Raw genomic sequence first — 15,438 nt, forward strand, 5'->3', positions numbered from 1 at the left:
AGTGTTTAGTCAGAACCATGAAGCTTGACACATGAAGCTTTCTTTATATATTCCTTATATTTTTAGCTTTTCAAATGGGCTATGGATGCACTCAACACATGACATGAGCAGCTTATCTTTTTCTGAATTGTGCTATGTTCACTAGTTCTTTCATTAAACTAAAATCCCTTTGCATTTTCTTGGCAATTTAAAAAGGGCCTCAAAGCAAATGTACTTTAAAAGGTGAGATTTACACTCTTTTTGAAACCCTTTTTTATTGCCAGAGTGATACAAAGCAGCAATAGGGTAAATGTTCCACAGCTTTGGTCTCAATTACACCTTTCAGCTGAGAGCTTCACAGCTCAGTTATTCCTCCCATAAAAATTCATGACCATTTCAAAAAGCATTTAACTTCCTTTAACACTGGAAAATAAAGTATTAGAACAATGCTTCTCAGCAGATACAGATCGTTACCTTTATTGTAAGCTGGCGGACAGTATAGTTCTCACATTCTTTCACGCTGTTAACAAGGACTTCAACCTTCCCATAGATTCCTCTTTTTTCTGGCCAATAGAGCACACATTTCTGGAAAGCAAACATCAGTATCATCAAGTAACTGGAGTCTGGAGCCATACCAATATCTAATTTTTAACAGAATGTATTTGTCTGAAAAGTTCAGATTAATTCAACCAAGGCATTATTCATGTTAGAAGCTTTCCTGACTGAGATATCGTAGGCTTCTTAATAAATGGCTTAGGCCTGATTTTCAGGATCTGAGTATTACATGTACGAACCCCTATCACTGAACAGTTTGAATAGGTTGTTTTTGTTTTTAAAAGTTTAATGAAATTCAGTTAAAAGAACTATTTTACATATCAGATTCAAGATGGATTTTTCCTAGACCATTTTATAATTCATAGAGTTAAATCCTAAGATTTGTTCAGTTTATCCTTATAGGTTACATAATATATTGGGTATATAATACCTACAAAACACTACATAGAGAGAGGGCGAGGGTGTATATATATAACAGGATTTCCTTCTGAGCAAGATATTCAGAATTTGTCCTCTCCTCACCAGACTTTTTACCCTGTTTACTATCATGAGCCCCAATTCAACAAAGCATATAAGTGTGTCCTGACATCTTATTGAAGTCAGTGGGACTTAACATACATGTTAGAGTGTTTTGCAGAATCATGGCCTAAGCTGCCCATTATATTACTTACTGGCAATGAAGGTTAAAAAGATCCATTGCTCTGCTACAGTTACACAAACTGATATAGAGAATTCTTAATGAACCAGTGAAGTGTTATATTATTTCAGCAACGTAACTGATAAGCAACTACTAAAAAGGAGATGAAGAAATAGTATTTACTAAATGAACCCTTCTTTTTTCCTGCAATACTTTGTTTATATTCAGGTTAACTGCAACTTTATATTAATTTCCATTATAGTATCTCTGTACTCTAACTGAAAGCAAACATCCCTGTTGTACAAATACTTTGCTAAAAACAGATGCTCATTACCTTAATAGAGTAAGGTATGTGAAAGCCACATTTTCTAAAATAATGCTGGCCAATCTGACTGGTTTTATTCATTAATTTAAAAAAAGAACAACCCAAGAAAATTTTCTTTTTAATGTCCAAGACACAGGTGAAAAATGACTCAGAGAGCAGACAGTTCTACAGTAATAGGAATACTAGAAAGGACTTGTCTGCATTTCCTTAAAAACTCTTGCTGAAGAGGCTGGTATATATTCAGAAAGCAGCTTATATTACACAGCAAAATGAAATGATCATTTTAATTTAATTCATTGCCATAAAACATTTCCAGCAAATCCTGCTAAAAATGAGCAAGGAAAAAAATCAATGCTGTTCAGATTAAATGTCACAGTGAAATGCAAGCCTTTACCACCAGGTGCGATCTTTAAGCTGCTACTCTACTTGATAACCCAATAGTTGATTGAACTGAATGCAAACATCTCTGTTGTATAAATACTTTTCTAAAAATAGATGCTCATTACCTTAATAGTGTAAGGTCTGTGAAAGCCACATTTTCTGAAATAATGCTGGCCAATCTGACCGGTTTCGTTCAAATCCTGTCTTTTGGAGAGTTACTCGAACATCCTAAATTCGCTGTCTCCCCGAAGACACCAAGAATGGCAAAAAAATACTCAGAAATTTGTATGAAAAAAGTGTTCCCAAGTTCCACAATCACCCCATGTGACACATCTAGCTACTATCATCTGTGAGATCTGCAATTCATGCCCCTCCCTGGGGAGTGTAGTTTTGCCGTGCTAATATGGGAAAAAGAAAAGTCTAAATACACAATTGCGCTCTGACAATTGACAATAGTTCAGTCAACCCCTGGGACTTCTTGATAAATGAAAGTATGCTGCACTGACTACAAAGACCTCAGGCAGTCCATAAGAGTGTTTTTCTTGACTCTCTCCCAGCACTGCAATTGGCAACTTGCGCTGGGTGGACAATGAAATGGGAGTGTTCATTAAAATAGCTTTCAAATAACAGCCTATCTACATTTAGTAAGATACAATGGATTATTTTTAACACAGTCTCCATACTTCTTTCGAGAGGTCTTTTTGTTACTGCTTTAAAAAACGTCTTGAAAATACAGCTGGAATCAGCTGGTGGAGGCCCTTCTAAGAAGACAGGCATTTGGGGAAACTAGCGTGTTTTTGAAAGTTTGTTATAATAAAGGCATCAAGAAGAAGATGGAAGAGGATAAAGATATCAGACACACAGATAATAATACAGACTCTCCCAGGAGCATTAGCAAAAAAAGAAGTAAATTGCATCAAGCTATTACTTACACCTAAAAAAAATTCCACTAGAATCAGGTAAGTATTTTTTACACCTGTTCAAAAGCCAAAACCAGTGGTTAGGAAAACTAAACTGCTCTCTAGCCTCATGTCTTTAATCAGTAAAGGCTTATATGCTTTTACATATGTATATAAAATAATATAATGTATATATGCATATAGTTGGAAAGGGAGGAACTGACTTGTTCTTATCATCATTTAACCCTCTGGTCTTTGTGATGTTACTGATTCTGTTCCCTGCTGTTCTTTTAGGCCTCTTTTGGTTCCCTGTTAAGCCTATTCATCTCTTACAGTGCTCTCTAAACAGGTCACATATTTCTGTGAGCTTGACATTGAGTGTCCAGTCACCTATGTAGTCTGCAAACGTGTCAGAGCTATGACTGGGGAGTTTTGAAAAGATGCCTAAGATCAAATAGAAAAAGAAAAATCCCAGCCAACTTCATGCCAGCCAAAAGCCTGGGAAGCATCTTTCTTTGTATGGAAAAAGTCTCATCTTCCTGCAACCCTTCAGTTCCCCCTCAGGATTCATTTCCATTGGCCAGCTCTCTATTACTGCCCTCAGCTGCTGATTATTCATTTGTGATCTGGTCCCTGACCTTTTTTTGAAAAAAGCATTCCTTGGCCACAGCAGGAAGTTTATGCAACAAACCGATCTGTCACATGAGCTTTCATGTTTGTCCCTCCCTCTCTGGCAGGCTGCAGCACTAGGTTGCCCGTCCCCTGTCCTGCCTCCTTGTGTGCCCCGTGCCTGCCTGCCAGGTGCCAGCCTGCCCCGATGCCTCCCGAGGTGGTGCGGCACGCTTCTCACCGCGGCTGCCACCTGCAATTTTATCACGGTCCGTTTGCGTTTAGCGGCACCCGTTTTTTTTAACTTGCCAGAAAGTGCTGCTATTACAGTCTGGTTCCCCCAAACAATTCTGCTGCGTGGAGAAAGGCTTTCTCAGCTCACGGGTTATTTAGCCCTTTTACATTCTCTGGCTTTGGATCCTCTGAACCAAACTGCTTCTCCAAGCTGGCCTGGGAAGTGTGTGTGTGCGGGGGGCAGATGATCAAAGCTGTTTGTCTTTTAACAAATCTCAAATATTTTGCAGTTGCTTCACTTCAGCTTCACTTCTTTTCCTACTTATTTTTCCTTAGAGCTATGCAAACATATTTATACATTAAATGTCCCAATAATCAGGCCAACATGCAAAATTAATGAATAATTATAGCAAAGCTTCATTCGCAAAATCCCTTTTTGCTCCTATCCTTATTTGCTGTCACTACTAACTCAAGCGTGAGAGGTATACCTTAAGAGTGCTTGCAGGATTTGCCTTCATCTACTAAAATCCTCAAAACTAGGACCAAATCTTCTTAAGTTTTTCCAAAATCCAAGACATAGCTATGGCACCAATACTTAATTTAACTAATAAATAATCTTTAAAGAGGCTTATGTGAACTCTACAAAAGGCAGGATTTCCAGTTTCCAATAGCTATTTTTCTATGCATAGTTAAGAGTGCCTACACAACTGGGGAAAAGAATGTTGCATGAAAAATGATATGAGCTTTAAATAGTAAGTTAACAAGATTGTGCTAGATAAGTACTTGAAAACAGGCATTACGTTATCTGAGTTGAATAACATACATTGTTTAAAGGATCTATCAGAGTACTAGCCTTTTCTTCTTGCAGTATGCTGCACTGTAATCTTTATTTATGCATTCAAAAATATGTTTCCTCATTTATATGTAATGTTGCTAGTTTGTTTTGAAGGCAAACAAAATGGATACTATCCATGGAATACACAGAATAACTGTGAAAGACAGCCGATACAACAGAAGCCTATAAACTAGCGTATTCTCATTCCAGATATTTGTCGAATTTCTACTGTTCAGTTGTCTTGGCTAAATGATCTGTTATTAAATTAAATTTACACATGCCCCATCGATAAAGTTTTTCAAGATCAGACCTTAAAATATTACTGTAGGATTAGAGATGGTAACCTTCAGTGGGTGATTTATCTCATTCTCTTCAAATAGAATGGATGGCCCTCTGAAGCTGACTACTGCTCTTCAGTGACTAGAGAGGGTACCTAGATGACTAGGTGAGATGAATTTTCCATCACATTAATCCTAAAATTATAGGCCGGAATTCCAAATGTCCTATTTTTTATTCAGGCAAAAGTTCCATTGCTTCTCTTACAAGATAATGTGCACTCTCCTTACATGATAGTGTGGACAGGTGGATGCTCCAATCTGTTCAGACATTGCATAATTCTGAGTACAGGTTTTATAGATTTTGCTTAAAATACTCACTGAACTGTAGTTCCTTTAGCATTATTCTTGCTTACAAGTCAACCTCCATTTGTTTACCAGACTTCAAAATGAAGAGGAATCCAGAAAGTAGTTTAATACTCCAAATTTTGTCACACAGCTGAAATGAATATTTTGTTCAGCACTCTACTTTCATATTGTATCTTCATTCATTCTACAAAAAAGTTACCACAGCAAGTCCTAACCAAGTTTTTCATCTTGTGAAAGGAACTAACTCCATACAAACCTACATTTACCATCATTTCACACAATTCCCATTGTTTTTTCAAATTCATCACATGAGTATATTGAACCAGGACACTAAGGTCACAAATAATTTTATTTATGCTAAAGAAATGAATTTATTGTTAAGATTACTGCTTTTCATGCGTCTCTCAGTTGCAAGCTCCCTTACACATTATAGCTCAAATGAAGACTGAGTGATGTTGTAACAACTGAGGAATAAACCTAAGAATCAGGTATGGTGGTACAAGGGAACATACCTTGGTAAAAGGTGTATGCGGACAGACATAGGAGTACACTTTCAAATATGAATGTATTTGTATATGTGTATATTGCAAATGCACCTCCCTAAAAATGATGGAAATACTGCAAAGCACAGAGGTGGAAAAAATAACAGGTGCTACTATGCTAAATAACTTCAGTTCTTCTCTTTTTGATAGGCAACAAATACTTTAATGGCTAAGTTAATATGCTGAGCACAGTCATTAACTGCTTTTTTTCAGTAGCAAGTAAAGTTTTGGGAGCAATCAGTTAACAGTGAGAGAATGCCTAAGGTTTCTAGAGAGGGCAGGACAGCTTGTGCAAACACGGCCTCTCTATACAGCCTGGGAACTATTTGAGATTCCCCCACCCTTTCTATTAGGAGGAAATTACCACTGCCAGTCCACAACAATGCGGATAAACACTAGAGCCCAGGGCCTGCGTAACTCAGGTAAACACAGGGTTTCCTGACACACTGGAAACCACTGGGCATTTCTTTCAAGTCATTCTTCTTACACAGTGTCAGATGTAAGTGTTTAAACAGTCAGTATTTCCTCAGTGAAATACTTGTTCTTTTGGCCAGTTAGGTTGGGTTAAGTTTCCTACTTTTTCAGGAATAAACTTTCAATGCAGGCTTCTGGACACTTGTTTGACTAGAACGCAGTTTCAAAATGCCACCCGGTTTGGAAATACATCTTGGGATATTTTACAGCACAGAACCTACTTTCTACACTCAGCTTTCTTAAAATCACTGGATTTTAAAGCTAGTTCATGCTAGAACCCAAAACTCGCAGCAATAAAGAGCCAAGCAGTGGTCTAGTGCAGAAGAAAGGAAGCGTGTGTCCACTGAGCCCACATTAAACTGAGCAGTGAGTTTGTGACGTGAGAATGCACTCAGGCTCTTAGTCCCTTCATCACTCAGATCAGAAACTTGGCCTGAATATACTTGATTTCTCTTTCCCCACATGCATCTGAGCGTGAAGGGCAGGGAGGTAAGTGAAGTAGGGGCAGCGTGGGCCTGATGCCTCCCTGACATGGTGCTGAGACATGGTCGAGGCACCTACCTGGAGCTGGGAAGTGCTACCAAGTCTATCAGCTTAGACGCAAGAGACAATTCAAACTCCCTGCAGTTTCTCTCTTGCACAGAAGCCCTATAAACCACTTCTGTAACACTCAGACTTCCAAAACAGGGCTTTGTGTTGATCCTCTGCACAACGGAGTCATTTTCACTCTTAATGTCTGGCAGTAACAAATACAGGTTCTGACACTATCAGGGAAAGTCTGCGAACAACCTACATGGAATATTAAATGAAGCTATTAAAGACGCAGTTGGGAATTCATCCAAGAGTCACAGAACGTATAGTGAGCTGGCCATTATCAATTGAAATTCAATTGTCACATGTACTTAGTATTAAAGTACAGAGACATATTTCCATTCTGGCTAAGTCTCTCCATGGTATTGGCATTTGGGAGCCCAAGCAATATTTCTGGGTTGTACTCGATCATAGGATGTATTCAAAAATTGCCATTACACCAAAGTGCAAACTTTGACCGTGTAAGGTAATCTCTGATCATAACATTATCTATTTACACAACTATTTTTCGTATAATAGAAAGTAACAAGTAAGTACAGAGGTGACCAACTGGTAAGCGAGGTGTTTCTTAAAAAAAATGAATCCAACAGGACAAATCTAGAAAATGGAATCCTGTTTCTTTTTCAACACATCTATTGTGATTGCTCCACAATCACAACCATTTTTTTGACTACCTAACATTATTTTTCACAATGCCCATTACCACAGCACTGGACAGCCAGGTAGCTGCCTGCATTCTTCCATATCTACTAAGGTCCTTTCTACCGGTCACAGCCATTAGAATAATTTCTCAGTGTGGCTATTTGTCATACCTCATTCTTTTCTTTCAGCTTTGTGATCATGACAATGACAGGGCTGTCTTCTTGCCAAACCATCTGCCAGAAATCATTCACGGTATTAATCATGGGTCCCTGAGTTGCAATGAAAGCCTTCTCCTTACCTCCATATCCCTGGTTGAGAAACAGACACAAAAGCATTTATTTTAAATTCATGTAGTGGACCAAGACTACAGGTGAACATTCTAAAAGAGCAGAAGGAAGAGCCTGGAACTAAAAAGTTACGGGAACTGAAAGCAATTATGACTAATAGTAGAGCAGACCAGAAATTTTTCAGTAGAACAGTTTTTCCTCTGGAAGCTACTGATTCAATGGACTGAAATGGTCCTGAGAATATGTCAGTCCCCTTCAAATTTCCCTGCTTCCTTGGCTTCTTCTGGCTTACCCTGTTCCCCAAGTTGTTGGGGCTTTCCATCATCCAGTGGTACTCTAATCTGTGATTTACATTGTTGCAGTGTTTACAAGACAGTTTACAGTCACAGACACACATGAGAGAGAACTATAAAACTGGCTTCTATGAAGATCATGACAGGAAAAGAGATTTAAAAATACGTGAATACTTCTGGAGTCAAAAGCTCTACTCTGCATCTCTGCTAAGGGTAAGTATCTTTAATAAGGCCTTACACAAGGGAAAACTTACCAATACAGGGTGTGCTGAGACACACAAGTGAGTAGGCAGTCAAAGAAAGGGCGAGTAGACAGTGGGGAAGCAGGAGGGAGGGAAAGGCAGGAAGAAATGGGAAAGACAAGAAAGTACTCTCTCATTCTTCAGGTGAAAAGGAGAACTTGTGAACTTGTGCAGTGACAGGGTGTCCCACAGTAATGCAGATCAGAAGAGACTGGTGATGTCTGAAAGGAATGAATGGATGGAGAAGAGCTGGAGGTGGAGCGGGAGCCTCTAACCACGGGCCTTCCTTTTGTGTGCTTTCGCCCTGACAACACTTATCTGTGCTGTTATCCATTGCATGAAACAACAGGGTAGATCCTCAGCTGGTATAAACAGTCCTTGTGCTACTGAGCAACTTGCCTGAACGTACCTTGTCAGACAGCTGTGGCAGGATCCTAGCAAGCCTAATGGTATTCCATATGTGGATGCGAAATTTCATTTCATCGCTGCGATGATTTTTTTCTGAGATTGCTGGCAATGCCACCAGTGGCAGCAGCAGGAGAAATCATCATTCTTGGCTTGTGGAGGGTGGCATGGGGGGAAAGAACATCTCAGAGGCCTCAAAACGTGGTGGCCTGGCTGAGTGAAGGGCTGCACTGTTGCTCTTCATAGACAACCGCTCTGCTGATGTCTTTGCAAAACACTGGACATATGGGATGTAGAGTGAGGCAGGGTAAGGGGCATGGGGGATATGTATGTATATATTCAGGTGCTGTTGTTCAGAAAAGCAGCATTATTGTTGAGCTCAGGGGCCGAATTTCAGTTACACTATTACATTTACTCCAGCCGAGGATCTAACACATAACTCTAATTAAAACATTAAACTTTGCAGAAAGAGGAATACACTCCTAAAACTTTCCTAAAGTAGTTTCTTAGTATTGTATTCAGCATATATTGTGCCACTGAGTTTAACAAGGCTCTATCTGTAGTCATTGAGGATTATTTCATAGTTAGACACTTAGAAATTGTGCTTTCCAACAGGAATCATGCTGGTAAAGTCTTTGTATCATGTAATCACGTCATACAGGGATCAAATATGTGAAAGAGTGTGTGTGCTGGTGAACACGTATACTTAATATATCTGATTATGCCCCTTTTCACAAACTCCCTGTGGTATTTATTTAATTACTTAACTGATGATTTCAGGACTATCAGCTGATATAATATGTACTAAAAACCCACCACCGTTGGACTTCTTTGGAGATAACGTCACCACAGTGAGCAACCATGGAGCTTATACTGCTGTTGACTCTAATCTTTTCTTTGCCAAAACACTCGGCATCTCTCTCACAGTTAAAATGTAGACCTCTTTTCCTTACTATAAGGCAGTAGGACAATATAAAACAGTAAATATTGAGATAAACAGAAACAGTAATGCACGTGTTTTTTAATGTTTTTAATAAACTATTTGATAAATTATTTCTATTACTGCAACCATTTTAGTACATTCATGGCTATGTGGTCTTTACTACAAACAGCTCATGAGACTGTTTCTATCACACCAATGTAGACAAAAAGATTAAGATTTATCAGTGAAGATGAGTAGGAATAAAATGAGTGGCACCTTGGCAAAATCAGTTATTCAGGTGGAAAATCAAATATTGTCTCAAAAGCACATGAACAGTGTACATTTACTTACCCTAATGTAGTTAGCATTTATGTAGGTACTCAAGGAGTCAGATGGATTTTTTGGTTTCAAATACACTCTGCTTAGAGGATCTAAGAGCACAAGGAAGATGGAAATTGAAAAGAAAACCCATAATTAGAAGATTTCTCTAAAGAATCAAAGATTTGTTGAAGAAAATAATCTACTGTTATTTGGGGGTTGCCAAATGCTAAAACATTACGCATGAAATTCTTTCCTCTACAAAGAATCAACACATATAATGAAGGTAAACCTACACTGCACAATGCTGGGCTGTGCAGAAGCATCTCAGCAAGTTGTGGCCATAGAAGCAACACTATCAGGTCAGGCCAATGTTCAACAAGGTCTTTTTTGCCCTCGCTGAGTATCAAGCTGACCTGCCTAGACTGTTTCTGAAACCTGTGTCATATCTTTGCATACCACCTCCTTTGGGTGCCACTTAGATATCTTTGCATAGAGCTGTATCGTTCCAATGACTACAGTTGGATTTAAATTAGGAAAAGGCCTTGCACTGACTCCTCTGCCTGGGGAGATCAGCTACGTACTTTTATATCACTATAATTTTCACTGCAAGAGGCTGGACTCAGTGATCCCTACCCTTCCCTTCAGTCCTGTGTTCTTATCTAACAACCTGTGAACATTTGCATGTAACAGACTAGAGAAATGACGTCAAAATATAGGAACTTTTTACTTTGTGCTCTTCTTCCACTGGATGATCTCAAAGGTAGTCAAGGGCAAACCTGTTGAGTATGGAGCTGGGGGTTACTAGATCCCTCCTGCAAAGGAAGTTTTTGCTTGCTCATTCATGATGATGTGGGTCCCCCATGTATTAGGCTTTAGGAATAAGCCACTAAATTCTCAATTACATAGTGTCACAGAAGGGCATAAGGAGGAGGGGAGTGACAAGCCCATGTTGTGGCTGTCTAGGGTGTCCTTTGACTTTCTCCACACCTTTTCTGAAAAAAATATTCCAGTTCTAACAAAATGATATGGAAATATTTCTGTAGTGAAAAAAGAAAATCTTTTCTTCCAGTAGTTTGCTTAAATAATTAAGTAGAATCAGCAGCTTTTTTGGCAGTACCCATACACCTATTGGTTTGGAAACAGTCTCTGGAAAGCTGCTTTACTGAGTGGAATCCAGGCAAGGTGTTCAAAGATAATACACGGATGCTGAACTGCAGTACAGTGAGATAACACTATTTATTACGTGGTCCTGCTGTTTACACCAAAGAGATTACTGATGTACATATGCTGTTCTTCCTACTAGCAAAACTGTATTTTCAGAGTTGCTTTTGGATTTCTTTTCTGACTTTCCATTCTGTTCCTAAGAACAACATAAAATCTTTGCAAATCAAAAGAAGAGGAGGGGTGATCCCAAGCATACTTTATGTCCAGTTCCCACAGAAGGTCACAGGAGCTTCTTGGGGAGGGAACGGAGTCACTGCAGGGCCCAGGCCAAAGCATGTTTCTTAAAATGTGCAAATGAATGTATGTCTTCTAGTTCAAAGTCCGTATATGGAACGCTTGTCCTCTGTGTTAACAGCACAACATGAACCCTAGTTAGCTTGTGTTAAAATATCTTTGTACTAGCTTTCCCAACCTTTTCACTTACAGCTTTTTTTCCCCTTAACAATATGAGGACAGGAAACCTCTCATTCCTTTTCAGCACAGAGTGATTATTAGCCATTTCCACAAATGCCTCAGGCTACGTGGCCTTGAAAAAACACCCGCTTCCTCTAGCTCACACAATGCCTGTGATTCTGATGTAGCCTGACCCCTACCTTAAAAACCCTCTTCCAAGCGGACTCAACAGCTTATTTACCATATCTTGGGATAAATTTCTCATGATACTAAGGAGCTGCTAATCAGTTTCACAGTTACTTGCTTCCAAGTCCAATCAACTAAATAATCACTGCTTTGGAATGGGAATATTTTTATAAATGAACAGTCACGATCATTTATGAAATAGATAAATGCTGTAAACTCAGCTCTGAAATGAGGAAAGGCTGAGCACTGCGAAAGATCTAGAGCCACTAACCAGTCACCACACACAAATGGAAGTAATTAGCTTACTCCTGAATGACAAATACCTTGGAGGTAATAATCTTTTCGTCAAGGATGGTAAAGTCTCAGAGTCTGAAGCTACAGCAGAAAGACACAGGTGGTGGCTGCAAGGCTGAATTCATTAGTGTTTGCAAAGCATCTTGAAATGCAGCAAAGGTTTTAAGTACAATGTATTATAATTACAAATAAAAAATACTTCCTACGGTTTTGACTGAGGCAAAATTACTGCTGTTTTCTTCCATGCACCTAGGAAGTCTGGAATAGCTTCTCCACTAGATTAAAGAAGCTTCCTCTAACTCCATCTTAAAACAAATTAATGCTGTCGTGAATTTACCAGGCTGGAGAAATAGGAGGGAGTTAAAGGGGCTGTACTGGCCCCCATGAGAACACCCAGTGTAGAGAACTTGCTGGGCCACATGTCATAGCAAGGGTGGCGTTGCCAGACAGCCTCCCCCAATGCCATCAATACTGGAGATTCCTCCACCCCATGAACGCCACTTTGTCATGAAGAGCCACGTCCATCTTATTGCAAAGACTATATTCTACAGACAGAGTCTAGCTTGTTTGTTTTTAATTCTTTTTTAGACTGCTGTTGCATTCTAAATTCTTTAGCGCGTGCGTATATTTGCATTTGTAGTATTTACAGAATAAGTCATTTGTTACTGTTGATTCACTCCCAGTTGCCTTACCGAAATAGGCCGAAATACTGTGGGAAGGGCTGTCCTTATGGTATTTCAGTTTTGTGAGCCGGAAAGGAAGGTGAAAATTTTTTGAGGCAGACTGCTCTCACACTTTCAGCCCAAAAGATTCATGAATCTTTCAGATACTGAAATATTTTGAAATTCATCCACCCCTACTTTGCTTCTTTTTGCTTTTAGTCTATAAATGAATTATGTATATTGGTATTAACTGGTAGACATTGTAAGAGGGAACGTGGAAGAATCATACCAGATTCTATATCCAATCTATGCCAGGTAAGGAATAGGCTACGAGCCTTGCAAATAATACAACTGGCTCAAAACACCTCATGTATAGAACACCTGTAAATTATGCATTACTTTTTAATCTCATCTGAATCATTTCCCGGTACTTCCAAAACAATCCAACACTTCCCAAAGGAAAACCTAACAGATTTACAATGATGAGTATTTCTACATTTTAAAATGTGCTTCAGCATTAGAAAATAAAGTTTCATTCATGTAAAGAATATCTTTCTTACCTACTAGGAATAATGTTTGCCTATGTTTGTATTTTTAACAGTGCAGTCTAACACAGATTAAATATTATAATACTGGACTTTTACCAATTTTATAGTAGTTATGATACTGGTGACTTCAACTAGGATACATTTTAACAACTCACATGGAAATACAAAAAAATCTTTGATGAATCCATGTTGAATTCTGTTAAGACTAAACATTTTATCTCCTTCTGCTTTGTAAATATGATTTTTTTCTTTGGTCTTTGTAAGCCTGATGGTGATCCTACTGTCTTCATTAGGAATAGGACTGGAGCAAATATGATAAAGTTCAAAGTCAGGACTGTACTACAAGGGAGCTTGAAAATTCTCAACACCAAGAGAACTGTTTCCCAGCATCTGTCTAGAAGGCTGCACAGGAAAGTACTTTGTTCATACGATTTAGATTTAAATTTCCCCTTGTCTTTAAATGGAGAGCCAGTTTTAGCACGAGCAATTTAAACAGCAGCTTGTGGATTTGTGGGTCTGACCTGCCAAGTGCTTTCCACCTTCATTTTACTGTGAATCTGCTCTTCCGCAATGACTGCTTTCATGTAGGCTTTTGCCCTGAGGGTACTTTTTAGAAAGAGGTAAGAAATGGCATCAGGTTACCTTGGATGTGTTACACACATGAAGATACCCACAGCATAGTTGGCTTTTATGTTAGGCCACTTGCTCCTTTGTAAGCAAGATCCCACATATGCTCTGAAGCAGCATGGGAATTCGGCTTCTGGTTTGAGGTGGAAAAGTGATGTAGGAGGGGAAAAAATACATAGCCTGCTATGGGGACATGTAGTAGGGGCTGCAGGAGACAGCAGCAAAGGTTTGATTTTGGAAAGGTGAAGGTGTGAAATAAGAGGATGAATAGGGAGCGTTAGAGCTGGTGCTGTACTGCCAGGATATAGTTGTGGAGAGAGACTGGGAAACTATGAGTGTAGGACTGGCAACCTGGTCTGAGGAAGAAAGAAATGCTGTTAAGAGGACGGCGGAGGGAATGTAGCCAAAGACATGGAGAAGGGTTAAATGGGTCCAGTAGACAGCATCTCAGAGAGACGGGATGGGGAAACATTTTTTAAAGAACAGTTTAGCGTCTTGCCATTGATCCCACACTGAGAAAAGCTGGTCTTGTTAACTGTATTAGCATATTATTTATTATAAACTAAATAATACTTAGAAGCTGACAGAGGCATCCTAGCATTTGTATATGAGTGTTGGCTGTTTTACACTGCAACCGAAACATCTTTCATAGAAATGTAATGTTTCCTGTAATTTATAGCTGTCCATATAGAACTAACTTTCATTAGGCATTCGCTTTATTTCACATGAATGTGTCTGACTGAGCAGCATCTATTAACACTAGCCTGCCCTCATGCACCCTGTCATGGCATTATCTATGTCAGACTTATCTCTCAGAAAATGAGAACATCCTCCACAGTGCAGAGGGTGGAGCTGGTGGGCTAGGGCATTTTTAGGAGATCATCCATCAATTCAAACGTCACTTCTCACTGCAGGTGCCCTGATTCAAGAGACGCACCCAGCACTGGGAATGGAAAAGCTGACACAGGCGTACTAAGCAGTGGGTTGATATCATCTGAGCAGGAAACCAGGAAAGCTGTTCTATTTAATCTTTCAAATCATTTCCAAACCCTTTTGGACTGGGTGTGGGGTGTGTATTTATCATGAGCATATGCCTCAATCCTGAAAATATCTGCTTTGAAAAAGCTTGGTGCTAACACTCAACAGACCTCTCCCCTTCTGCCCATGATGGTTACACGGTGTCTGCCAGTGAGTAGCTGTGGTGCGCGCAGACTGTGTGCTTTCCCTGAAAATGTGCCTCGGAGTTAACGGCACATCCCAGCTAACTGCAAGCAAAAACACAAAGCCATTCTGACTCTCAAAACTCATCAGCATCAACTACAGTCCAACTGCGGTGACCCAATTCAAAACATGTGCTGCAGGAAAATAGGATGCATTGCATTTACAAGGCGTATCTTGCGGTAGCGGGGGGAGCTCTGACACTATAAGTTATCGGAAGGGAGAGCTCATTCCCCAAATCTGGCCTGTCAAAAGGAGGGAGGCTTGGGTGATATCCTGGCTCCGCTGTAGCTGATGGCATACTCCTGCTTTCGTCAACGGGGTCAGGATTTCACCCCCCGTATACATCCTGTTGACACTGGGCCAAATTCAAAGGGTCATTTAATTTTCTGATTACTTGGTGTATAACTTGCATACACTTACTTTCATTTATTTAATTCCCTTAAATATCCATTTATTGCACTCACTG

At 39.5% G+C, this 15,438-nt stretch overlaps 1 protein-coding gene across 2 annotated transcripts in view; it reads right to left on the reverse strand.

Moving 5' to 3' along the window:
- PTPRR (protein tyrosine phosphatase receptor type R) overlaps positions 1-15,438 on the reverse strand; it is a 157,416-nt gene that overhangs the window by 13,702 nt on the left and 128,276 nt on the right. For both annotated transcript variants that reach the window (XM_064509054.1, XM_026100408.2), the window contains 3 exons: positions 9,848-9,927; positions 7,518-7,655; positions 454-564 (listed from right to left, as the gene is read on the reverse strand). In XM_064509054.1, the coding sequence (XP_064365124.1) occupies positions 454-564; positions 7,518-7,655; positions 9,848-9,927 (329 nt within the window). The remainder of the gene's footprint in view (positions 1-453; positions 565-7,517; positions 7,656-9,847; positions 9,928-15,438) is intronic.

The sequence above is a fragment of the Dromaius novaehollandiae genome, chromosome 1 (assembly GCF_036370855.1).
Source record: "Dromaius novaehollandiae isolate bDroNov1 chromosome 1, bDroNov1.hap1, whole genome shotgun sequence".
Classification (NCBI taxonomy): Eukaryota; Metazoa; Chordata; class Aves; order Casuariiformes; family Dromaiidae; genus Dromaius; species Dromaius novaehollandiae.